The sequence below is a fragment of the Vulpes vulpes genome, chromosome 2 (assembly GCF_048418805.1).
Source record: "Vulpes vulpes isolate BD-2025 chromosome 2, VulVul3, whole genome shotgun sequence".
Taxonomy (NCBI): domain Eukaryota; kingdom Metazoa; phylum Chordata; class Mammalia; order Carnivora; family Canidae; genus Vulpes; species Vulpes vulpes.
Window position 1 is genome coordinate 85,999,069 of NC_132781.1, and position 25,984 is coordinate 86,025,052.

A 25,984-nucleotide genomic window follows, 5' to 3' on the forward strand; every position below is an offset into this window, starting at 1 on the left:
ATTTTTATTTTTTCCCATAGACCTTTAGTTATAAAACCAGGCGGTGGGCCGCAGTGTGCTGATCTCTGCTCTATGGGAAAGAAGGCTTCGGATTTTCTACATAGATTAAAAAAAAAACTATTACTTGGGCTTTGGAAGGGGAATTTCTTTTTTAAGATTTTATTTATTCATGAGAGACACAGAGAGGCAGAGACACAGGCAGAGGGAGAAGCAGGCCCCCTGCGGGGAGCCTGACATGGGACTCGATCCCGGGACCCCAGGGTCACGGCCTGGGCCGAAGGCAGATGCTCCATCACTGAGCAACCCCTCCCACCGCGTCCCTCTAGACGGGGCCCTAACTCAAGGCCTGGAGTCCCGAAGTTGAGGGAAGCGGCACCTTGAACGGGTCATGTGGCCGAGAACACCGAGGACCCCCCCACCGCAGGTGGCAGCGGCCCGGGAGCATCACCCGAGGCACTGTGGGTCTGGAACTTCGTTGGGCCGACCGCCCAGGTAGGATCAGGTGGGGGCAGGTGGGGGCAGGTGCGGGCAGGTGGGAGCCCCGGGAGGGGGGGGTCACAGATCCGAGCGGTCCAAAAGGCAGGCGATGTGGGCCGCGTGAGGAGCAACCTCGGGACCCGGCGGAGCCTGTGAACAGGGCAACAGGCGCCAAGGGCCGTAGCAGTCAGGGCCTCCGTGCTACGCTGCCGGGGATGCGGGCAGGAGAGAAGTGGGGCAGTTTGGGCGGGGCGGGGGCAGACAGCCCAGGGTCCCCCCACAGCCCCGGTCGGGGACACGGCCGCCGGGGGGAGAGTGCTCCTTCGGTGGCCGTGGGAGCCGGGTGAGCAGAGCCGACCCAGGACCCCAGCCGGCACCTGAGACCCCACCTGCACCCGGGACCCCACCCGCACCCGGTTCCCGAGGGCCCCAAGGTCCCGCAGGCACGCCAGACGCCAGGCGAGCCCAGGAGCTGCGGGAGCCGCGGAGTGACCCTGAGCAGAGCGAGACAAGGGGCGACAGGCCAGACGCGCCTGAGGAAGACCCTGCAGGGGAGCAGGCCCGGGTGAGGGCCCCACGGAGACACCCACCCAGGAAGCCGCCGCGGTGAGCCTGTCGGCCACGTCCGCACCAACCCTTTAGGGGCCTAGACACGTGTCACAGTGCCCGGGCAAAGGGAAGACCCCAGAGCGCCTCTTGCTTTCTCCTGGCCAGAGCCCTAAAAACAGGTACGGAAGTCTCGTGTTGGACGGTCACCGATGACATAAAACACAGGTTTATCATCAAAAGAAGAGACGACCCCCAGGAAGTGGACGGTGTCCAGGTCTTAAACAGCTGGCACCCTGCTCCCCTGCTGGCCCGTGGGCCTTCAAGGTGTCGCACAGAGCTTCACAGTAAAAAAAAAAAACTTAAAAAAAGGAAAAAAATTCGTCAACCTGTCACCTCGCCGGGGTGAACGGCCGCCCCACCCGCGGGCGCCCCGGCCTCTGACGGGCTGCAGGCTGCAGGGGCCCACGTGCGCTGTGAAACCTGCGCCCGGACTCCATGGAGGGCTGGAATTCCAATATAAACTCCGAAACAGCAAAAGGTCTATTTTAAATTTCCGGGCCATTATAAGTAAGGCAAAATGTTGGCTTTTGCCAGCTGTCTTAGTTTTGGGGGGGAAAAAAAAGCCAAACAGACTTTTTTTCCTCTTTTATGTTTCATATCCAAGCCACGAGCCAGAAAACACTGGTATTTACTCCAATGCTAATAAAAGTAAATTACTTCGTGGTTTTGGGTCACTGGTATAAAACTCGTGCTCTTTTTAGTTTATGTAATGTACAAAAGTTCAAAAATCTCAAGATGTACCCAGCACAAACCAAGGACTTACTTATGCTTTTCTTTTTTTTTTTTTTACTTTTTTTTATTTTATTTTTTTTAACTTTTTTTTACTTTTTTTTTTTTTTACTTTTTTTTACTTATGCTTTTCTAGGTGATTCAAAGAATTCTTTTTTGTTTTCGTTTTTTGGTTTTTTCAGTTCATGTTTGAACTACTTGTGCTCCTCTACACCAAACGCTCTCATGCTTCCCATGGGATTCTTGGTCTCTCGTCTTCTGTTATCTTCTTTGCCTTTACGACGTTACAACTTTTTTTTTCTTCTTGAGCCATCTCCTGGATTACAGCTACTCAAGGCAGAAGTCAACCCCGTGGGATGTCACATTTCCAATGAAAACTCTCCTCCTAAACAGCGAGCTACCCATAAAGATCTTTTTTTCCGCCCCCTCTGCAGGGAAATGGAATCTAATTAATCCTTTTTGCAGTTGTCTTTTTATTTCCTAAAGAATACAAGTCCACTGGGACCAGAACAAACAACTTGAAAGGAACATTCTAGGGCCAAATGTGCACATGCCAAGCATCCTGCCCCCCTCCCCAATCCATCAAGTCCCTGCACCAGATGTTGGGGCTGGATCCACCCAGAGTTCAGCATGCTTTCAAGTCAGTCTTTCCATCAGCCAGATGCTCAACTCGACGGTTCCCTTTATTTATTATTATGTATTATTTATTATTATTTATTATTATTTACTATTTGTCACACGAAGCACCGCACAGACCCGGAGCAGCAGCGCCCTTGCTGACGCCGGCCAGGATGCTAAATAGGTGGGTTTTCCGCGAGCTGCCCCAAAAACATGCTACTGATTTAGACCCGCCCGCGGAACCATCAATCACAGCCCGGGCCGACGAGCGGCCGTGCACTGCACATGTTTGCTTCATCAGGATCTTACTTAGGTCTCGGGGCTTTTCTCCTTTATGCTTTTCAACTAAAGTAATCATTTCCATGCAAAGGAAAGGGACAGGATGTGAAGGGGAAATGCCACTCGGGCTGTTGCTTTGCTGACCCCCCCCAAAAAAAATCCAGATTATGTGGAAGGCCCCCCAGCCTGTAAGACATTGCCAAGCTTTCACAAACCTAACAGAAATCAGGCACCGGCCCCAAAGGCAACCTCAGTAATAAGGCCTTTTCTGCCATTTTTGTGCTAAGGTCACGACACACGCACGTCCCAGTGGGCGGGAGGGGGAGATGGGGGGGTCACAATAAGCAAAGACTATACTCGTGATTTGAGTCGGGGGTTAGGGATCCACACAGTGAAAGGCGACCACGGAGCCTCAGCTTCTCAGAAACAACACGTGTAATTTTCTTTTATGTTTTTTTTGTGTGTGTGGTTTTGGGGTTTGTTTTGTTTTGTTTTGTTTCCAGCAAAAGACAATAAAAGTTGTGCAACTCCCGATACAACTGTGCATCAAGGGAGGCAAAATGTCCTTGGTCCACCGTCAAGGAAACGCACGCCCACAAGCCAGGCGGCCTTTAGGCCTCGAATGGGAGGGCCGCGGCCACGGGCGCCGGAGCAGTGCGGGGTTGAGACCAGTTTCCCCACATCCTGGCCGCGGGCAACTGCCACTGCAGCACGTGCTGCCTCAGTTTCTTCGTCGGTGAAGCAGGGGACAGGAGGGGTCTCCTCGTCCCCGTCCTCACGTTTATGCAAGGATTTGGTGAGTTCATAGGTGCTCAGGAGGTGCTGGCTTTTGGAAGACGCCCTGCTGTCCCCTTGGGACTCCCCTGCTGTCCCCTGGGGGCTCCCCAGCTGTCCCCTCGGGGGAGGTCCCCGCTGCCCCCTGGGGAGGCTCCCCTGCTGCCCCCTGGGGGCTCCCCTGCTGTCCTCTGAGGGGGCTCCCCGGCTGCCCCCTCACGGCAGGCCCCCCGGCTGTCAAGAGCACCAACCACGTCACATCTGGAACGCCATGACCAAGACCCCTCAAGTCCGATTCTATGAAGCACTAGCTCCAAGGTTACGGGTAGAAAACAGGTTCACAAGATTTTGGGAACGGCTCGTCCCCAAGCTTCTCCTAAAGCGACACCTGCCTCCTCGGCATCCCCTCCCGCCGTCCGTGACTCTAGGCCTGGCCCCGGCCCCCCACCTTCTTTCAACCGTCCTCGGGGTCTGGCCTTGGGTGAGCCATGGCCCCCTCGGAACCACAGTCGGCCCCCCGTTCCCGCTGCCCCCTCGCCTCCCGCCCGCGGCCTCTGCTGGGCAGCCACAAGTGGCTCACCCCCCACGCCCCGCGGCTCACCCCTGCAGATCCCCATTCCCGCTGGCACCTCCCTGGAAGGGACGGGCTGTCCCCAGCAGCCACCCCCAGGACCTACGGCCGCGCACACTGTAAGTGCCCATGGGTGTTGATGTACCGGACGGATCCGCAGCCGCGCCAACCTCCAGTGGGACTTTTCCTTCTCGGGGTGCGAGTGAGAGCAGGGGCGGGGGGGAGTGTCAAGCAGATTCCACACCCGGGGTGGAGCCCAGAGCAGGCTCCATCTCGCGACCCTGGGACCCTGAGACCCGACGTCGAGGGTCCCTTAACGGACTGAGCCCCCGCCCCCGGTGCCCTGGGGCTCCTCCCCGGGGTCACCCCTCTGGCCCTCCATCCCGTGTCCTTGTCGCCTGAAGCCTCGTCTGCATCCACCCGGTGCAGCATCTCCCGAATGACCCGGTCTCCTCCAGCGGCACCCACTTCCCGCCGTCCCTGTGGCTCTTGACACCACTTCCTACCTACACGATTGGCCTTTCGCTTCCGTCAGGACCTCCAACCAGCCCGCTGTCCTGTGGTCGCCCCTGGTGTTCCGCCGTCAATGACTTTCCCAGGCAGCTGGGCCGCATGCGTGGCAGCTTCGGAGGGAGTCGCCATCCCAACTGGCCAGGGCGCGGGCCGCGGGTGGGCTCCCCATGCACCTGTGCCCGGCCGGGTCCCAGCCCTAAGCGGGCAGCCCTCCTCCCGAACGTCCAACAGTCACTTCTGTGCGGACAGCCCTGCGTGCCCGTGTCCAGCCCGACCCCTAACAGGTGCACAGCTGCCAGCCCGGAGCTGCTGCAGCCTCGATCCCACGGCCCCATGGAAGCCTGGGCTCCCCACCTCCAACGCAGGCCTCCCGCAGGCTGCCCCCGTCGCTCCCGGAGCACCAGCGGGTCGCCACGGGGACAAGCCTCCGTCTTCTCCGTGCTCCCGCCCCGGCCGAGAGCCGTCCGCTCCCCCTACGTCTCTGCGCCTACTGGTCCCTGCACGGTCAGCCCACCACCCTCACGCCGGTGGACGGAGCAGTGCGGCCCAGCAACTCTCAGCGGCGAGGGAACCCCACGTGCCCCTAAACACTCGAAACGCAGCCGCTGCAGCTAAGGAGCCGAATTTCACATTTAATTTAAACAGCCGCGTGCGGCCAGGGCCACCGCAGAGCCAAGCATGACTCCGACCGTCCCGGCTGCCCTCGCGGCTCCACCGCCTGTGGCCCGCCCTGCTCTATGTCTCGGGGCCTCCAGGCCCTCCTGACTCCTGCTCCAGGTGTGCAGCTCCGGCGGCGGTCCCCCCACCCCCCAGCCCCGGGGTCCCTGGCTCTCCGCCGCCGTCCACTCCCGTTTTGCCTCTTGGCTCTTAAACCAATTCCCTGGGGGGTGGCCCAGGTTGCACAGCGGTTCAGAGCCACCTTCGGCCCAGGGCGTGATCCCGGGTCCCGGGATCGAGTCCTGCATCGGGCTCCCTGCATGGAGCCTGCTCCTCCCTCTGTGTCTCTGCCTCTCTCTCTGTGTCTATCATAAATAAATAAGTAAATCTTAAAAAAAAATAAAATAAAGCTAATTTTAGCTTAAATCATTAAAATGACGAATCATTACAGACCGTGTGTCTAATGCATTGCTTGACGCCAGGCAGATCACCGACTGCACCCAGGAAACCTGTGGTTGCTTTTTTCAGCAAGAAAACATCACCCCCAAAGACCAAATAACCTGAGAAATTAGAAAAAAATGTATCGAAGATGGTCCAGATACCTAACGATTGTGAGAGCAGAGAAGCAGGCTGGGTCCTTCATCTCCTCTGTTAACAAAAGGACGTGCTGTGAACCCTCAAACGGCAGCTGGTAACAAGCTGTGTGAGGAAGACAAGCTTAGCCACCTTCCAAATACTAGTCGATGATGCTCATGCTGCTCCTGACTCTCAAGTTTTGTAAACGTCGATGGACCAACTATTCTCATTGACAAAATCACTACTGTGATAAAAGGTATTGATCTAACTGGGTCACTGATACCATAAGAACCCATACAGGTAAAAAAAAGTGTCTCTGATGCAGGAAATACACAGAATTAGAACCAAAGGAATGTTGAGATCTTCACTAGCTAAGGAAGCAATTACTCCAGTTATTGTAAAGAAATAAGCCATTTCTATGTGCTTAGGATCAAGTCTGGGGGAAGTACCCCAGGGCTCCCGTCCGCAGCTCGTCGATCTATAGCGCCCGTGTAGTGAGTACAGCCGGGATGATCAACAAACTCTTGCTGCGAGGGACCAGCCGCAGCAGCAACGATTCAGGACCAGAATAATTCCCCGAGCTCAGCATTAAATTTATCCGTGTGCTGAGTCAAAGCAAACAGATGCAGAGGGCCTCATCAGCAGGTCTGCGGTACGGCTGGTCGTTTTTTAAAGATCATCTGCGGTTGGGGAGGGTGGGGGGATGCCTGGGTGGCTCAGTGGTTGAGCGTCTGCCTTCGGCCCAGGCCGTGACCCCAAGGTTCCGGGATCGAGTCCTGCATCGGGCTCCCTGCATGGAGCCTGCTTCTCCCTCGGCCTGTGTCTCTGCCTCACTTTCTGTGTCTCTCATGAATAAATAAGTAAAATCTTAAAAAAAAAAATCATTTGAGGCGGTGTATGAAATACACGTAAAAGAGGACCAAGCTGAAGATGCCAGCCACCCCAAAAGAGATGCGTTCAAGCCACATTCCAGGAGGCCGATTTGGAGCAGCTACAGATCAGGTGCCGCGGGCCCTGCGCACAGCCCGCCTACAGCAGCGTCCTCCCCGACACCCCCCCGCACCGTGGGTTCCAGCCCCACCCCGAGGATGCTCACAGCCCTGTCACTCCTGGCTCACCCTCCATCGGGGCCAGGGGAACACACCCAGATGTGGTCCACCAGAACTTGCTCACCATAGTGTCTGATACATTAAACCACTAGTCATCCTTTCATCTGGAGCCACAGTTGCAAACACTGTAATTGATAGCAGCCCCGCGGTTCTTCAGCTTTGGTGTTCCTCCTGATCTGGGAAAACCGTATTCCAGAAAAGAAACTACACAGAAGTACTTACAGCGGTCAAGCTGGCAGAGAAGCACAGCAGGTCCCACGGCCGTGGGCAGAGCGGTCGCGCCCACAGCCCGGCTAACCAGTCGAAGAAGCCCCGGGTCGCATCTGGCCGCACACATGTACCCACACGCTCGTGTGCGCCTACACCCACATGTAAAACACCAAAGATACACCTTCTGTACTACGAGAGCACTTGAGGCAGAATCACAGAAGGTCGGGATTTCAGTTTCCCACTTTCTCACCACCGAGCATGTGACCGCCCTTAACATGCACCTACCACGTGCGAAAATACCCGGTAATCAGATCAGAGCCCTGCAGAAATCAGCCTGCTGTGAATGTGGACGCGCCTCGCATAGCTCAGCCCCGCCTTCATCTTTTAGAGAGAGCTGTAAGATGTGCTGCCCCTGGACACAGCACCGTGAGCCCCTCAGGGGCCGCGTGAACGGCACGCAGAGCCCCAGAGCCGGCGGAGGCGGCACCCTAGAACGGCTCAGCGCACCTACTCCCCAAGACGCGCCTTCAGATGCACATTAACCCTCTCGCTCATCCACCCATTTGACAAAACTCTCATTTCCATTGTCATTCAGCAAACACGTACGTTTTTCTGAGTGTAAGTCTTTAGACAGGGCTTTACCACCTGGCGAAACAGAAACGAGACTGTGGTGTGACTTCATCAACTACTGATCCAAGAGAACCACCTGGCTGTTGCATTCGTTCACTCCCTTATTTTAAACCAAACAGATAGGGATTCCTGGGTGGCGCAGCGGTTTGGTGCCTGCCTTTGGCCCAGGGCGCGATCCTGGAGACCTGGCATCAAATCCCACGTCGGGCTCCCTGCATGGAGCCTTATTCTCCCTCTGCCTGTGTCTCTGCCTCTCTCTCTCTCTGTGACTATCATAAATAAATAAAAAATTTAAAAAAATTTTAAAAATAAATAAATAAATAAACCAAACAGATTCTATCCCCAGCCCTTGAAGGGGTTTCTTCTGTGGTGGTGGCTAAAACATTAAAGGTGCATATAATCGCAAATGGTCGGGGCCCCACCAGGTAGCACGAAGGCCGTTATGGCAGAGAATCGTGGGGAGAGGGGCCAGGACTCGAGGCCGATCCTAAGCAGTAGTATCGAAACTAAGCTACGAAGGATGAGCAGGAGTTGACCAGGTTAAGAGCATTCGAGGAAGTGCAACAAGGAGAGGAGGGTGGAGGAGAAAGAGAAAGGTGGAAAAGGAAGGAATGGTTTTCCAGAGAAACCGTAGGAGCGGAGGCACTCAGGCAGGCAATTCATTCGAGGAAACAAGCTTTATAGGATTCATAAACTGGCAACACGCAAGAGTGTTAAAATTCTTAATGTAGGAAAAGGCCATTCGAACAACAAGATGAACACCCTAAAAGAGAAAAAGAACAAAGAATATGCTCTTAGTAAAGGAGATCGTGTGTGTGTTGCATGTATGTGCACGTACCTATGAGCTAGCTGACATTGACAGGACGTCCATCCCAGCTAATGTTCGACGTCAATCAAAGCACAGAGATGCCATTCCTCCCTCTCCTACTGACAGACGAAGACTGGCAATGCCCGCACGGGGCGGGAGTGGGGCGGGAAGGCCTCCTGTCCCTCAGGCCCTTCTAGGGCATCAGCTGCAGTAAGTGCCCGTCTTTTGTTGGCAACTCCACTGCGTATCATGAAATAACAAGGGTGTAAATGGTCTAGAACATACCCGGCGGTGGAGGGTTTGCATGCACACCTACCAAGCACCTGAAGCCCACAGAGTACGGGCACTGCAAGGGTCACTAAATGCTCCCTGGCCTTCAGGACGAGCCACCTGAGGGGCAACAGGAAAATATACGTCTAGATATAACACAGGGCAGGCTTGGGCACCCGGGGGGCTCCGCGGTGGAGCATCTGCCTCTGGCTCAGGTCGTGATCCGGGTCTCGGGATCTGGTTCCATATCGGGCTCCCCGCATGGAGCCTGCTTCTCCCTCTGCCTGTGTCTCTGCCTCTGTCTCTGTGTCTCTCATGAATAAATAAATAAAATCTTAAAAAAAAAAAAAAGATAGGGCAGGCTCTGGTGAGTGAGAAAGTGGTACAAATAGAGTGCCTCCTGTCTGCCCCTCAATACGCAAAAGCCGTCTGATTTTGAGTGATCGACAAAGGCTTTGTGGAAGGTACGGCACTGGAAATCGGCCTTGTGGTATAGGAGGAGGACGAAGGAGCTGGTTCGTCCCTGCCTATTAGAGTCTACGGGTCGGAAAGGACATTCATCAAGTAGGATGAGAGGCCAGAGGTGCCGGGAGCCCTAAGGACACCACAAAGGCAAATATCAAAAACAAAACAAAACAAAACAAAAAAACAAACAAACAAACAAACAAAAAACAGCGTTAGAGAGAATGCAGGGAACGGACACTCAGATGTCTCAGTGGTGGAGGAGTAAGTTGGTATAATCACTGCCAGGAGCAACTCACAGACCGGAATCTAGAAAGGCTGAGGACACACAGGTCATCTGACTCCACAATCACACAAATACACCTGCGAGACTCCTGTGCCAGGACACGCGCAGAGCCGTGCAACCCACCAGGGCCGGCAACGGTGGAAAGTCGAGACATCTTAAGAGTTTATCAACTGACGGCATGAAGAAGTAACGTCTTATTCACGCAGTAAGACTCAACGACAAACATCACAAAGAGGAATTACATGGATAAATGGCAAAGGCGAAGAGGGTAAGTCACAGAATGACACTAGCGGTGTGTGGTTGTTTCTATAAACGCGCAGAACGATATCATACCTAGTTTACGGATACACTCATATCAGTGGAAAAAATATCAAAACATGCGTGGAAATGATAAAAACCAAAATCAGATGAGTGGCCAGATGGGGAAAGAGAATGGAACTGGGGGTGGGGGCATGAGTAGGCTTCAAGCACGCATCGCATTCACTCTCTTCCATGGATAGACCAGAGGCTCTCGAAGCCATGACAACACTGATGACCCCCAGGTCTCCATGGTCTAGAACTATGCCCAACATCTAGTTCTAGTCCCCAAAGTCCGATGAGTGAGTTGACGCATCGACACTTCCTCTGAGCATTAACCAGACGTTTGCCTTCCGTGGCTTTGCGTGGACATATCATTTCTTTCTACGGTCTCTCCTGGCTGCTCGACGACACACACCAACGCTTGCACACTGCCTGGGGAATTTCAACGGCTGGAAAACCCTGTAATCAGCCGACACGACGACGGATCTTAGAAAGGCAGCTTCAGTAAGAAAGTGCTAAGGAAGAGCTGGAACAGGATCTTAAAAAGTTTTAAAAAAAATTAAAATTAAAAAAATTAAAAAGAGTGACTTTCCAGACCTTGAACATATCGACAGTGGAGCAAGAAACCTACTGGGTGCAAAAGCCATAAAAGGGACTCGGGAATCCTACGAGCTTACAGACTTCAGGATTTTTGCTTCAATGACCATCTAAAAGAAGCGACCTCGATCCTCATCATGGTTGGAAGCCCTCCACGTGCTCCCCGTCACTGCCTGCACCCAAGTCTGTCTTCCCACCGTCTTCTGGACATCTTCATCCTCGCTAATGGTAGCAACTAGAGTAGCCCCTGTCTGTAAGGAGACCGTTGTCAGGAGCCACGACGGGTTGTTGCTCTCGCAATGGCCCAACGTGAGCTACGTCGTGCGTTCTTAAGTCCGCACTTTGGAAACAATCACCCTACTCTGGATTTCCAGTGGATCGCAGGCCGGCCCAAAGATGTTTTCACACTGAGAGTGCATAACAAGCCGACGCCCCCCCCATACGCGAGGGCCTGGAAGCTCTAGAGACAATGCTGCCATCAGCGGGGCAAACACTCCAGGATCTGCAGCGGAGAAACCCAGGCACCCGGGAGCTACAACAAAGGAAGCAGGACAAGACCCTCCTAATGAGGATCGGGAACAGTTAGCAGCATCGGGTCCCACTGTTGGACAATGTCATGCAAATTAACCTTCCCAACTAGGAAATAACTTCAAAATGAGCTAATAAGTAAGCAGGCAGTGGTTGCCTTGGCAGCAAAAGCCGGCTTTGCCGTTTTCCAGTTCTTTCTCCGTGGGGGCGGCAGGGGTGGGGGCGGCGGTGGGGTCAGGCTCTGAGGACAAGAGCTGGAGCCGAGAGAAAGGGCCTAACTGGGGCTGGGCTGTTCGATTCCAAGAAGGACGATGTACACCCAGGAAGCCCGTCCTCGGCTTGCGGGGAAGCGAGGCTCACGGCAGCACAGTCGGCCTCAAAGGGAAGAGGACGGGCAGGTGGGAGCTTCACTGGAGACGTGGATTTTCAAGCAGAACAAAAAGGAGAAAGAAGAGGACACCACAAAATAGTGGAACATGCGGTGCCGCCCCAATGGCGGAAGTCCCGACCAGGCCCGTGACTAAGGAGCAAAGGTGCCAACGTCGAAGCCACCGTGTGCGACTGGAGCCGCGACCTGCAAGCTGCAGAACATCCCCGTGCTTTTGGAACTTAAAATATTTCCGCGTTCGTCTATAGGACGGGGGACGACGTGTTGAGTGCTGATGCCCGAGGCCTGTCCTCGCCCCCTCCCAAGCCCCATTCAGCAGAACCGAGGAGTCCAGGGGCTGGAGATGCGTCAGGGGACGGCGGGAGGCAGACTCCAGTTTTCTTCTGACCATAAAAATAAATGCTTTAAAATAATTGCTCTTTTATATAAATATATTTAATTGGAGTTCAATTTGCCAACATATAGCATAACACCGAGCGCTCATCCCATCAAGTGCCCCCCTCAGTGCCCGTCACCCAGTCACCCCATCCCCCCACCCACCTCCCTTTCCACCACCCCTTGTTCGTTTCCCAGAGTGAGGAGTCTCTCATAATTGCCCTTTTGAGGGCATTTCTGACTCTTCCCAAGAAGTATAAATAATTTTCAATCACCCGACAAGGAATGGGGGACTGTAGTAATGAGTGTATTTTACGCAAGCTTCTCATAACGGCATCTCGGCTCCCACATCTCCTCTAGGACGAGCCGTGCACACAGAGTGGGCTGGGGACTAAAAACTTGGTCTGTCCTGATAAAGGACAATTTTAGAGTAATTTAAATATGTAAGTGTCCCCAGATTATCCAGCAACACCTCCTACAACCTTTACATCCCAAAATCAGATTTTCTGCTCACTATTCCACTCTGTGGTTCTTCAGCAAACGCCCGCTGCAGGTGCTCACGGGACGTGCGCCGGGAAGGAACGTGTCCGTGGAACACGCGACACAGCACTGATCTCGCGCGTTCCCAGCAGGCGCCCACCCCAGACACACGCCGGGTGCTCAGGATCGCTTCAGTCGGACATTCAGGCACCTCCACGATCGGATCCCAGTCTATTATCCCGGGAGAAAATTTTTAACTATGATAAAAAGCGGTGTCACTGCTTTAGGAATCAATTCTAAGAAACCAAGTGGAGGGGCGGCTGGGAGGCTCCACTGGCTGAGCGTTGGCCTTGCATCCCCACCACGACCCCGGGGCCCTGGGATCGAGTCCCTGCTCAGCGGGGAGCCTGCTTCTCCCTCTGCCTCTGCCCCTCCACCTGCTGCTGCTCTCAAATAAATAAGTAAAGGAGCCAGGAGAACAGGCGCGGGAGGTCCGGGAATGCGGAGGCCAGGCCACTAACCGCACTCAGCCATCCCAGAGAACTGGTGGAGGTAAAGCGTTTGGCCTCCTCGGGAAGGGGGCCGTGGGGAGACGAGGGGAGCAGGACCTCTGGCCTCTGGCAAGGCTCCCCGGGCTCCCGGAATGGAGGCAGGAGTCCTGGAGGACAGAAGAGGGGCCAAGGGCTCAGCCGAGCCCCGACCACGCTGCCAGGATGTGCTGGCCCCGCAGCTCTCCTGCCTCGACGGCACCTCCAGCACCCGCTTGACTGGCCCGTCGCACGTCCACGCCATGACCTATGCCCCTCGTAGCCGCGCGTCTCTGCAGCCCCCTTGGGAGTTCGTACTCGAAGACTGGCTCCTAAAGATAATGTTATTTATTTCATCATGAGACACAGAGACAGAGAGAGGGGCAGAGACCCAGGCAGAGGGAGAAGCAGGCTCCCGGCGGGGAGCCCCACACAGGACTCGATCCCAGGACCCCGGGGTCACGGCCTGACCCAAGGCCAACGCTCCACCCCGGACCCCCCCGGGGGTCCCCACTCAAAAGTTTTTTCTAAAGAGGGAAGTGACCTGGAGAAAACCGCGGAGTCAGCCTGGAGGTGAAAGTTAATCTTTTCCCTCGAGGGCCCTGTCAGCCCAAGGCCAGAAGGACTGGGGGACAAGGCTGGCTGACGGCCACACCGTTTCCCTTCAGAGACGGCGGCAATATCTAAAATTGATGGTGGTGAAGCTCTGCACGGCTCTATGAAAATCCTAAGAGCCAGAATTTGCAAACTTTAAGCGGGTGGCCAGTAGGGTATGGGATGTAGATTAGGTAGGTGTACGCAGAGCTGTTATCAAACAAGAGTTAAAAGAAAGACTGAATGAGTCGTCCCTCCTTCCACATCTAGAACATCGCCTCCAGGTCCAGAGGCGGCCGAGGAGCGCAGCAACGCAGGAGGGGACCCTTGCGCCCAGGGCCTGGGGGCCAGCCAGGTGAGCGGCCGCTGATGCTGCAGGGACAGGGCAGCGTTCACAACACGGGCCTCGAAAGCTGTAGCTACTCCGCATCGGACGTGCACTGCTTTGTGACGGGACCCCTGGTGCCGCCAAGCCCGAGGCCACCTCCGAAGAGGAATCCAGGATGGACAAGCCACACGTCGTGGTTGCAGGTCCACAGCTGGCACAGCAGCACCCGCCTTCTGCTGTATTCAATGCTCTCTGACATGGTTATGCCATGTCCTTGCTTTTGGATGCTGGTCACAACCTGGGGCGCCCGGGTGGCTCAGTCAGTGAGGCATCCGTCTCCTGATTCTGGCTCGGGGCACGATCCCAGGTCCTGGGGCGCGGCCTGTGTGAGGCTCTGTGCTCTTGGGGAGTCTGCTTCCCTCCCTCCGCCCCTCCCCCTGCCCACACATGCTCTCACTTTCTCTCTCTCTCTGGAAGAAACGAATAAATCCTTAAGAAGTAAAAGAAGGAACGCTCACTAGTCGCAACCCGTTCCGTGACGCGACGACCTTTGCAAGGTTGCAACCAGCAGTGTGCAAATCCCTGCTCCACCGGCAAGAGGTGAGACAGACAGGCACCCGTCTCACTAGGCTGTTCTCCGTTTTTCCACATTTTCAGGACCCAGAATTAAGCCGCTCGACAAGAATTCTCCCTCCGTTTCATAAAAGATGGAGGGATTAACATGCGTTCCGTATTATAGAAGACAGATTCTTAAGAGCAGATGTGCAAATCCCAACTCCATTACTTTATTAAAAAAAAAGAATATCTGGTTTTCCTTGAAGATTCCATGAATCACAGTCATCCAGTTTGGATCGACATCACCGCGATAATAAAAACAGCATTTCCCTGCCTACGAGTCCTCCTATCTCCCGACACAGACACGGGTGGTGGTCCTGCTGAAGAAGTGGACGCCAGCGTCCGGCCCACCTCAACCAAGGGCCCCTCGCTTTCTCTCACAGCACCTGCGCCTCTCGAAACGCACAGAGTTGGTGTGACCCTTGAGTCTGTGTCTGGTGTTTCCGTCACACCGATCCATCCGCACTAGAAGATCTCTAGCCGAGGAACGCACGCTCATGCCCCGCATGCTTGCTTGCTCTTCGTCTCTTGCCGATTCAATTTCTGGAGCCACTTTCCATTTTAAAGAGACTTCGAAAGATCAAGAACATTAGGGATTTTATCGCTTGTCGTTATGTAAAGTGTCACAGACTGGATTTACCTGCGTGCGGGCTTTCCCTGGTTTAATCATAAACGCATGGGCTAGTCCTTTAAATTCCAGCTAATTGCCCGAGGGCTCGTGTTGCCTTCCAGTACTTACTCAGCACATCTCTCCATTTGTTCACCATTCCAGAACGGGTAGAGGATGTGTGGCACATTAACTCGTTAGCTAGTATGGAAAGAAAGCAACCGACGTTCAAAACTCACTTCACTCCAGCTCCTCCCACGCGGTTCCCCACACACTGACTTCTAAGGGTCATGGTTTCACGGATTATCTGTGTTGGCAAACCTCGGGATGATCTTCCCTTCCGTATTGGTTAGGGATCTAGTCTTCCACCCGTTTTCACACACACGTGTACAGGGTATTAGGACACTCAGAGGCTTCAAAAGTACAACGGGACTAGGAAACGCGGGCCTAAATTCCCTGCGCCTGGCCGCACCCCCAGCCCCCCGCCCACACCATCCCCATCTTCTACGTCTTGTCAGGCTTCAAACAAGCCAAGCTTATTACACTCCTACGTTCCGGTTGTACCTGCGGCTGAGAACACTCCCCTCATCTCCTGTTTGGAAAATGGATTGGCAAAAACCCTCCAACCCTCTGACAAGAAAGACCTACTTTAGAACAATTACTCAATGTACGGAGGCTTCAAACCATAATCCTTTAGGGAAACTTCCTTCTACTATATCTGAACCTTTAATTCTTCCCACAATTGTAATTCTCTGGGAATTCTTCATACGGGGAAATAAAACCCACTCCAAGTTGCTATGTATTTATCTCAGCCACAAAGAGCTGAAGTCTTCCAAAGATTGCATTTGTTTCACTGAGCCATTCTGGGAATGCATCCTGGAAGAGAAAGGTTACTGCCAAGACCAACAGACAATAAACCAAGATGTAAAGGTCAGTAGCTACCCATCTCCAGAATGCACAGGAACTCCCCTCTCAAGTCATTGGTGCAAAATTAATTTCTATTTTTAGGCTAAATAAGTGCCATTTGAAAAGTATTGTGGATGGGGCACCTGTGTGGCTCAGCGGGTCAAGCATCTGACTCTGGATGTTGGTTCACATCATTGCCCCCACGTCGAGCTCCTCGCTGAGCATGGAACCTGCTTAAGATTCCCTGTCTCTGGGCAGGGGGTGGGGGTAACTGGGTGACGGGCACTGAGGGGAGCACTTGATGGGATGAGCACTGGGTGTTAATCTGTATGTTGGCAAACTGAACACCAATAAAAAATAAATTTGCAAAATAAATTAAATAAATAAACAAAGGAAGGAAGGAAGGAAGGAAGGAAGGAGGAAGGAAGGAAGGAAGGAAATTAAAAAAGAAAAAGATTCCCTCTCTCTCTCCTCCTGCCCGCACCCTCCACCACTCACACATGCTCTCATCATTCTCTCTCTCTCTCTCTCTCTCTCTCTCTCTCTCTAAAAAAAAAAAGAATAGGGGATCCCTGGGTGGCTCAGGGGTTTAGCCCCTGCCTTTGGCCCAGGGCACGATCTTGGAGTCCCGGGATCGAGTCCCGCGTCTGGCTCCCGGCATGGAGACTGCTTCTCCCCCCTCCTGTGTCTCTGCCTCTCTCTCTATCATAAATAAATAAGTAAATCTTTAAAAAAAAAAAAAAAGAATAAAAGGAAAAGAAAAGTATTGTGGAAAGATACAAGTTGGCAGGTAAACAGATAAGGAAACCTTCACATACTTTCATGTTTTCCTTGAATATCTAATTGGGGAAGCTAATTATAACAATTCGCTTCTACTGTTTTTCTTGAAAATATTAAGAGTGCTTCCAGTTACAATTTTTATTGCCAAAACGTTTGAGGACAAAAATTCCACAAACGCCTTCAATTCTTTAGGCTTTCTGGTTGCCTTACAGGGGCTCCCATCTCAGAAGAGAGCCATCACCTTCACCCTAGACTAGTGCTGGCAAACTCGGGATGGGATGAAGCCCTACGTTTCATGGTCAATCAACTGATCATCAGTCAGAGGCTTGAGGTCTAAATATGCTTCCTACAAGTTAATAAAGAGTGGGGACATGGTGGAGGGCCCTTTGATCTGCACCTACAAAAGCACGCAGTGGTTATTGAGCAAGACCACCAGAGCCAGAAGAAGTTGGCGACATCGCCAGTGAATCGTCTAGCATGTTAACCTCAGTCTGGTGGTCTGGTTATCACATCAGAGACTGTGGATGCGCAGACTTGAGCAAAATACAGTCCACAAGATTTTTTTTATGAGAACCATATGCCTAACCACTAGGGAAAGGAAGATTATCCAAAGAGATACTCAAATCCCCAATGTTGAGCAAGGCTAAAAATCAAATCCCATGGCTCTGACGGCCAGCCTCTGAGGCCCCGACCTTCCTAAGGATGCCCCTCCTTAGGGCAGATGGAACCTCACGTTGTTGTCCTTGGCAAAGGTTAACAGTTGTGTTAGCTCCTCTGTTCCCAGGGTTATTTGGGGAGGGAAGTGCTGCTGTGACATGTTGACTCCTTAATGAGAGGTAGAGCTTGCCAGGCAAAGACGCCATCGTGTTGAGCAATGAAGAGCCACCACGAGTCCAAGTTTGCGCTGGCCCGACACCAACCAAATATTCCCAGGACCAGTGGACTTACCTTTAAGGTCAAGCTTATGTATTAATATTGACTTTCCCTAAAACTCTGTCATTGTGCATCATCCTTACCGTTTCTTAATGATGCTACAAAAATAAACCCGCACTGTGCCCCGAACAGCAGAGAGAAATACGTATGAAATATGACCGAACGGTCACCAAGTGGCTGCTTAGGAGGATCAAGAATAAAATTGTGCACAAAGAAAATCTGCTAGAGCTTAAACTAAATGAGTGCCTAATTTGGGGAAGTGTTGGGACTCCTACCAACTGGAAGAGGTCTTGGGTCTCTGAGTCATCTGCACACATTTCAACTCCCTTCCGACCCCGTTGACAATTGCAATCCGGACAGAAACATCTGCCCTATCTGTCTGATTGCAGGGTTTTCTCGGGCAGCCTTTTCTTTTTATCAATCATAGTTTCGGCTGGGCCTCGGCAGCCTGCGGGGCCTTGAGTCCATGAGTCTGATGTGGCACGTCCTGCAAGACAAACAAGTAAGGGGGCGTAGGTTGCTGAGTCACTTGTATTGCTGGTTCTCGATTATCAATCACCTTGAGGCCAAGCAAATCTCCTCGCACCCGTCACAGGCTGCAAGAGAGGTCCAGCAGCACCTGCAGCGTTGCTCCCTCGCGCCCAAACTGCTCCCTTGGTTCACGGAGAACATCCCACTTTATCTGGCATGAGGGCTTTCCTTCACCAGGTGTGTCTCTGATGTCTTCAGAAAAAGTTTAGGCATTGCTTAACAAAAACCGTGCATTAACAGATCTTCATTTCTCCTAGGAAATGCTGCTTTTGGATCCCATACGATGGTTTTGAAAAATACAGCTGCCTTGGCTTCCTAAAATCTGGAAAGCTTTACAGCATGAAAGAAGAATGGTTTCACCGGATGGTAATCTATCTGCAGGAAGAGCAAGGTCCATACTATTAAATGTGTTTATCCACCGAGTCATCTGAATATTCCGTGATTTGCTTTAAACACCATAATCAAATGCTGCTTTTTAAGTTCAACATAGATTCAGGAAGAGCAATCTGGAGTCTCCCAGGTGGTCTGAACTCACTGTGTTTGTTGTGTGTGATGCACTCCCCAGAGCAGAACGAGAAGGGCATTCCATAGGACGTTTTTCTCTTTACACCGGAGCCTGGGACACAAAGCTTTCACGAGGGAACGCGTTCCCCCCAAAGGTGAGACTGTCACTTACTAATGTTTCCATTTCAACAAATCTCTAAACACACAGAAAAACGAGATGACCCTTCCTCTGATAAAAATCTAGCATCAAACATTGGCAGGCGAAATTTAAGTCACTTCCTGAATTGCTAAACAGTCCTACAAAAAGGGTCACCGAACACGGCACGTAGGCATGTCTCCCTTGAGTTTACTTAGCCATTCCTGTCTTCAAATTAAAAAAAAAAAAAGTTTTTTCAGTTTTCCAGCAACTATTACCTATCTTGGTTAAACCACGGATGCCTAATACTGTAATGATCTGTGATTAAATGGAGTGAGGAGGGAAAGCAGACCTGCGCCCCTTACGTGATTAAAACTCAGTCTGTTAAAAAATTTTAAAAGATAAAAAATAAAAAAAATTCAGTCTGTTATTATTTTCCATTTGCATCACGGTAACATGAGCTTTTTTGTGAGAAGCTATATTTAGGCTTCTGGGTGGTGGAGAGTCTCCTCATCAACACAGGGTACAGAGAAAATGAATACAGAGAAAGTTTGTCTGGAAAACGCAGGTAATTGCACCCGTAACGGTGACCCACACAAGTGAAGTTGTAAACTACCACCGAAATCACTCAATCCATTGGTTCATCACATACCCAATTTCTTCCTTCATGCTTTCGCTCCACACATACATGTGGAGCTTCGGAGGTGCCAGGGAACATGCCAAGCATGCACACAATACTGAGAAAAAATAAATACTGACCCTAAGTGGTGGTCTTTTTTTATTTTAATATTCTTTTATCGGCTTCAATGGTGATCTCAAGGTCATGAGAATCCCACTGTGGGTTCCACACTCAGTGTGGATTCTACTTAAGAACTTCTCTCCCTCTTCCTCTGCCCTTCCTCTCTCTCCAAATAAATAAATATTTCCTAAAAAATTAAAAATAAATAAATAAACTAAATGCCTGGAGAAGGAATCATATCTCTTGTTTCACTCACGGTCTCCATGTTCCCACTTAACCTAAGAGTTTAGGGACACAGAGAGACAAAGGAGCAAAACTATTTGGGATTCTAATTATATTTCCTCACCACAGGTCCCACCAAAAAAACCTGTAAAACTAATATATTTTTAGCTTTTACTATTATTAGTTTATTCTAGCAAATGAGTTTAGGTTATTAGCAAAGTGGTTACTTGGTATTAATTTTTTTATGAGGTCTTTCATTCTTTAGGAAATCCAACAACAACAAAAAAAAAAAAACAAGGAAAAGAAAACTAAGGACCTACATACAATTTAGCAATCAAAATTCCTAAACGAAATGCACTGTTCAGAAATCCAAACTTGTCACCATTTAAAAATGCATTTTTTGAGTATCTGTGAAAGATCTTGTTCCTAATTTGTTTTCCAAATCCCATGCATATTTTAGATGCTGAGGGTGGGGAGGAAGAAAAACTCCAAATATTTCATACAAATTCCACCCTGTCTTCATTTTCTTTCATATTAAAACCGAGGAGCAATAATGCCTTTACCAAAGAGGGGGCGAAAGTCGCGGATTTGAGAGACTGCACACCTTAGATTTTCAAGTCTTTCTCTACAGAAACTGATCAACAGAGAAAGCCAGAAAGAGGGCTGAGCCAAGGAATCTAAAACAGACATACGTATTTTGAAAAAAAAAAATTAGATCTTTACTTAAGATTTTATGGATAGATTTTATTTGCAAAAAAAGCCGCTCAAGTCTCCATTTTCATTTAAAGCAGAGGCAAATTTCATTATTCATTGATCCCCGTAATGATTTAGAAATGCATTTCCATATTTTCTCCCCATGAATTCATTTGAATTCGGAAGATCAGCTAAACAGTCAACCCACAGCAATCCGCGTCATCCTTGACCTTCCAGGACAAAGGGGTGGGGGGGGGGGGGGGATCGAGGCCGGTGCCCCTCCGTGGGCAGCGCCCCAAGGGACGGGCGTCCAAACAGTGGCACGGAAGCGCATCTGCCGGAAAAGGGTCAGTGAACAGAGTCAGAGACTTGGGACCAGGTGTACCGTCGGCGCCTTCGTGGCCGGCCTCGCCGCGATGGCACTGATGTCGGGATGTCCCTCATGTTTTTTATGCTCCGTCGCATCGAATTGGGTCCACCCAAACCGCCCGAGACGGACTGGGCATCGTTCCTTTATCTTGTAGACCCCAGAAGCCCAAATGGTACCGTACTGCACCGCTTACCCGGGACTGGCTCCCGGGACAAGTTACCCTGCTAAGTGCAGGCAGTTCTCGCACTTCCGTGCGACAGGTTTTATTCCCGAGGAAAGCGTTAAAGTCAAAAATATTCCAGCAAGAAGTGACTTTGCCATAGAAACACTGTTCTAATTAGATGCTACTTTCCCGGCACATACCCTCAAACATACACTGCTCCCACTGCCAGGTCTCAGCACCTGGGCTGTAATCCAGCCTTAAAGATGTCCTTAAAATTGTCACTTAGAGAAGAGCAACTAATAACAAAATTGACACTGATGTTTATTCAGTGGTATTTTTCAGGTTTCCTTCCTTCCTCCTCTGGCAGCAAAATGAGCCACGAGGCACAGGCACCCTCCTTGGCGCCGGCCCCGAGTGAGGACGGGACAGGCCCCGTGTGCCAAGGATGGGACGGGCCCTCCCCGAAAGACAGGATGGGGCCCCCACTGAGGACGGGACGGGCCCTGCGTGCTTAGGACAGGACGGGGCCCTGTGTGCCAAGGATGGGACAGGCCCTCCCCAAAGGACGGGATGGGGCCCCCACTGAGGACGGGATGGGCCCCGCATGCTTAGGACGGGACGGGCCCCCCACCGAGGATGGGTCGGGCCGGCGCAGGAGCCCAGCGGCTGCCAAGTGAGATGGATGCGGAGGGAGCACCTGCAGGGACGCTTGCTCTCTGCCCTCGTCCTTTCAAATCTGTCCTCCCGCCCCCGCAGGGCTTGTCGTGGGTTCTGGAGATGACCCAGTGCAGAGAATGGCACAGCGGTGCCCTGCGTGTGGCAGGAGCGTGACGGGGCCCCCAGAGTGGCCCGAGCACCAAGCCCGCCACCTGATGCCCAAGGCCCCCTCCTCATTGCTCAGCACCCGGCTGCCCCACACCCCTCTGCCTCCTGCCTGGGCCGGGCTGCCACCCCAGCACTGCCGACCCGTGACGTCACGACTGCCAGCGCCGGAGACAAACCTCCAGATGTACCCACAGCCACCTGACGTCACCCAGGCCCCAGCGCACCAACAGGGGTGAGTGCCTAGTGGTGGCCTAGTGGCAGGCACCGTGCACAGGGCACGGGACATGGGGCATGGGGCACGGGGCAGGCCGTGTGCACTCGGTGCCACCCCAGGGCCACACCACAGGCCGCAGCACAGCGCAGCCCAAATGCAGGGAACCGAAGGGGTACCTGGGCCACAAAAGCTCGAAGGGGCCTGCAACACAAAGCGCGGGCAGGCCGATCCCGCCGGGCCCTGACTTGTGGCCTGAGCAGCCCTCCGAGCCTCTGCACCCTGCCGGCCGCTTCCTCGGCGCCGGGCGAGACGGGCAAGAGCGGCAGTGTGTCCACACCCCGAGGTCACATGCGGGCGCCCAGCACCTTCCCCAGGAGGGAAGGGTTTGGGCAGCAAATCCCACCCACGAGGGACTGGATGTGGCCACAATGACCCCATGGTGGCTGTGGGTTCGGGCCCCACCACATGGGACGATTGGGCCTCTCAACCGCGTCCAACAGCAGCTGGAGACCGACCCACGGCTCCCGGGGCAGCGCACAACTCACGGCCATAAACACAGGAGCCGTGGAGGGGAGCTGGAAGACGAAGTGCAATCTATGTGGAAGGGGGGGCAACACGCAGGCCCGTTTGCACAAGCACGCCGACGTCGTTCTGGCCTATCCGTGAATGAAAACCAACCCTGGAACCCCCCTGCCCAGTACTGTAAAGGCACCTGCTGCACCCCCGGGGCAGCACCTGGCAAAGGAGCATCCCCTTTCCGGCCCTGCACGTGATTTGTGCTGGGAAAAGCGTGCTTCGATCCTTCCTTCCCTCGTGCCAGTTAACGACCTCGTGTCGGAGCTTCCTCCGCGCTGTGACCCCCGCGGTGGGGACCCCGCAGGACGAGGCGCACACAAGCGCGCACTGCTCAGGAATCCGTTCCCCACGCTCAGTCTGCGGCGGAGTCCCCAGGCGTCCTCGAGGGCACACAGCCCAAGGCAGGAAAGCCCCTAAAGCCAGGACTGGTTTACGGCCTCGGTCCCCGAGCTCAGGCCCCTCGCACACTTCTGGCTCCCGTTACACTAGCTGAGCAAGAGGTCGCTCGGGTCACGCGGGACCTTACAAGATTTCTGCAGAGAATAATGACTTTTCTGTACCCTTTCCTTATGCTCGGCACGACCGTCTAGACATGCAAAGCTATTTTTCATGGACACAAACTAGGTTTTGTGGGGGTTTTTTTGTTTTGTTTTGGTAGGAGTTTTTTTTTTTTTTAAACAGTGAGACACACACAGATTTACTTTTATCCTAAAGCAGGCACGCAGCTACACTGGCCGTTCTGGAAATCCTCCTTAGAGAAGACTTCTGTGTTGGGCTCAGATTCCACAGGACAAAGAGCATAACGAAAGGGATCGAAAGGGATCCGAGCACCATGGGGGTATTGGACATGTTGCCGGGGGAGCTCTGGGGTGGCCTTCATTTCCACATTAAAGGAATTCACTTTATAGACAGGAAGTGTGGAAGACCAGCCCAAACCAGGTATTTTATTTTTAAGATTTTATTTATTTATTATTGAGAGACAGAGAGAGAGAGAGAGGCAGAGACACAGGCAGAGGGAGAAGCAGGCTCCATGCAGGGAGCCCGACGCGGGACTCAAACCCGGGTCTCCAGGATCACACCTGGGCTGAAGGCGGCACTAAACCACTTAGCCACCTGGGCTGCCACCAAACCAGGTATTTTTACCCGAATTTTCCACTTCGTGATGCATGCCCTTAGTGGATTTGTTGTCTTCGGGCTGCCCTCCCGATGCATGGCCGCACACTGACTAAATCTGTTTCCCTACCTCTGAATGCACAGCACAGCTCCCCGCGGGTGAGTCCCCCTCCCCGTCCTGCCCGCAGCTTCACACACACCGGCTATTATTCAGCTGCTTCCCACGCCGCCCCTACAGTCCTGGCGACAGCACGCAAAAGCTGTTTTGCTGCAACTTGTGCTGCAAATAGCATGGTGACAATGTCAGGAAAAAAATCTCTCTGAGTATTAACTGGGTCACAAAGAGTATGCTCAACGCAAGCTGTCACCGACGTCCGGATATCACTTCTGAGTGACCCAGACCCACGAGCAGGCCCGGAGCGAGCCCACCACCCCGATGCGCCTGCGGGGACGACGGCCCACCTTCCTTCCGCCGGAAGAGCCCAAGGAGAAGGGGCCCGGAAGTGTGCCCACCCGCGTGCCAGGTGGAGAGTGTGCACGGCGGGAGGTCCCCGTGTCTGCGTCCCTGGATCCGGGTGAGGAAACAAGAGGCTCAAGTCACCACCATCCACGTCACCCCCGAAGATGAAACAGGGCTTCCTGGCATCCTCATTCAAACGTCAGAATGTAGCTGTGGTCATTGCTTTGCTTTCTCTTTTTTTTTTTTTAAATAGAAAAATAAAATCTGAGAGATTTTTCTGCGGCTCCCTGAACTCTCCCACCCAGAGAAGTTGGAACAACTGAACTTCGTAAAAATCTGTAAGCGCACGCACTGGAGACTGGCTGCAGCACTAAAGGTAGAGCATATGGTATCCCGGCTATTCCTTAAGGATGAGGGGGCCACGGGGTCATGCAGAGTCACCTGCCTTGGTATTATTTCTATGAAGCATCACATCTGTGAGTTCTACGCATAAGACTTTTAAGACCGGATTTTTGAGACCCTGAAATCTTGCTCATTATATAGATTTCTACTTGATATACTTGGACACAAGACCATGCTCTTGTGGGATGTCCCCAGAGAGCTCCATCTGTGGCTCTAAAGGGACTGAGTTCTAATCCTGACCACTCAATCTGGACAAAGTTACTCAAGTTCACTCCCCGCCCCTCAATATTGTTATTTATCAAACAGAACTAGTATCTCACGAGGAGAAGGAAGGGTGGGGGGGCTCTATGCTGCTCTCACACCAAGAAAGGAATTTTAGTTTAAGTGACTTTGGCTGGACGTGGGAGGGACAGAGTCGTCTCCTAGGAGGAGCTACATGAAGGTTGGTGGTCTACAACAATACAAATATTCTCCTAACAATGTCAGAAGATAGGGCTACATTCCCGCTCCAGGCTTCCTGGGAGCCTGCCTTGTGTTTTCCAGCTGAATCGCCCACCCACATCCCTGAGCTCACAGCTCCTTCCTCTGCCCTCAACACGTATCCCTCCAACCATGTCTGGTTCCATCATCCTATCTCTTTCTCCTGCCTCTGATGTCCTGGATTCCTCTTACAAGGAGACCTTGTGATTCCACGGGGCCGACTCCAATGACCTAGGAAAACCTCCCCAACTCAAGATCCTGAGCTCGATCCCATCCACAAAGTCTCTTTCACCACATAAGACAACATATTGAGAGGCCCCAAGGACGCAAGCATGAATGTACCGGGGGGGGGGGGGGGGGCATTATTGAGACTACCAGAGGGAAGGCGACCAGGTGAAGATGGACCAAGGCGATGGACTGAACAGCTACTCCAGACCCAGTCGCTTTAGCCATCATGACCGCCCTCCTCCTGCTTAGCTCCAAAACAGTAACTAGACGAGGACAGGGGCGCTGGCCCAGGAGGTGGCAATGGCAAATGGAACGGAGTCCTCTGGATCCCGGCTGGCCCCTCCTGCAAAGGGCTGGTCAGCGCTGCGGCCTGGCCTGGGGATTGTGGTCATGAGACTGGCTAAACCCTCAACCCTGGGCCTCGGTTGCTGACATCCACGCTGGTGGTCAAGGCCTGGGGAGGCCCCTTCGGATGCTACAGCCGGCTTGTGACCTCATGGACCCCCAGCTCCCGGCCTAAGCCCATCACCTCTTAACTCAGCCATCCTCGGAGCCTTTCTCCTAAATTCAGGAACTTCTTGCTTCCTCTGCCACCACCGAGGAGCTAAGAGAGAACCGCAAGTGCCTGTGAGACCTCCCCCATCTGACCTCATTGGTTGTCCTCTCGCTCTGCACTCTTCAGCTTGCATGGAGCTGCTCCATGCACCAGCCTCTGCCCAGAACCCTAGAAAGGAAGTGGCACAAAACTCACCTCCGCCTTAAGCATGAGGCCCTCTGCTCTCAGACTCCCCT

The 25,984-nt window shown here is 52.7% G+C and overlaps 1 protein-coding gene across 40 annotated transcripts in view; it reads right to left on the reverse strand.

Annotated features, from left to right (window-relative positions):
• The window catches only part of LIMCH1 (LIM and calponin homology domains 1), a 300,514-nt gene that overhangs the window by 204,319 nt on the left and 70,211 nt on the right, over positions 1-25,984 (reverse strand). For 2 of the 40 annotated variants that reach the window (XM_072749122.1, XM_072749118.1), the window contains exon 1: positions 17,812-18,023. The exons of 37 other annotated variants lie outside the window; for them this stretch is intronic. In XM_072749122.1, coding sequence (XP_072605223.1) covers positions 17,812-17,853 — 42 coding nt within the window. In that variant the 5' untranslated portion in view covers positions 17,854-18,023. Of the gene's footprint in view, positions 1-17,811; positions 18,024-25,984 lie in introns of those variants that run through there. One more of the 40 variants, XM_072749112.1, reaches the window with a different exon arrangement.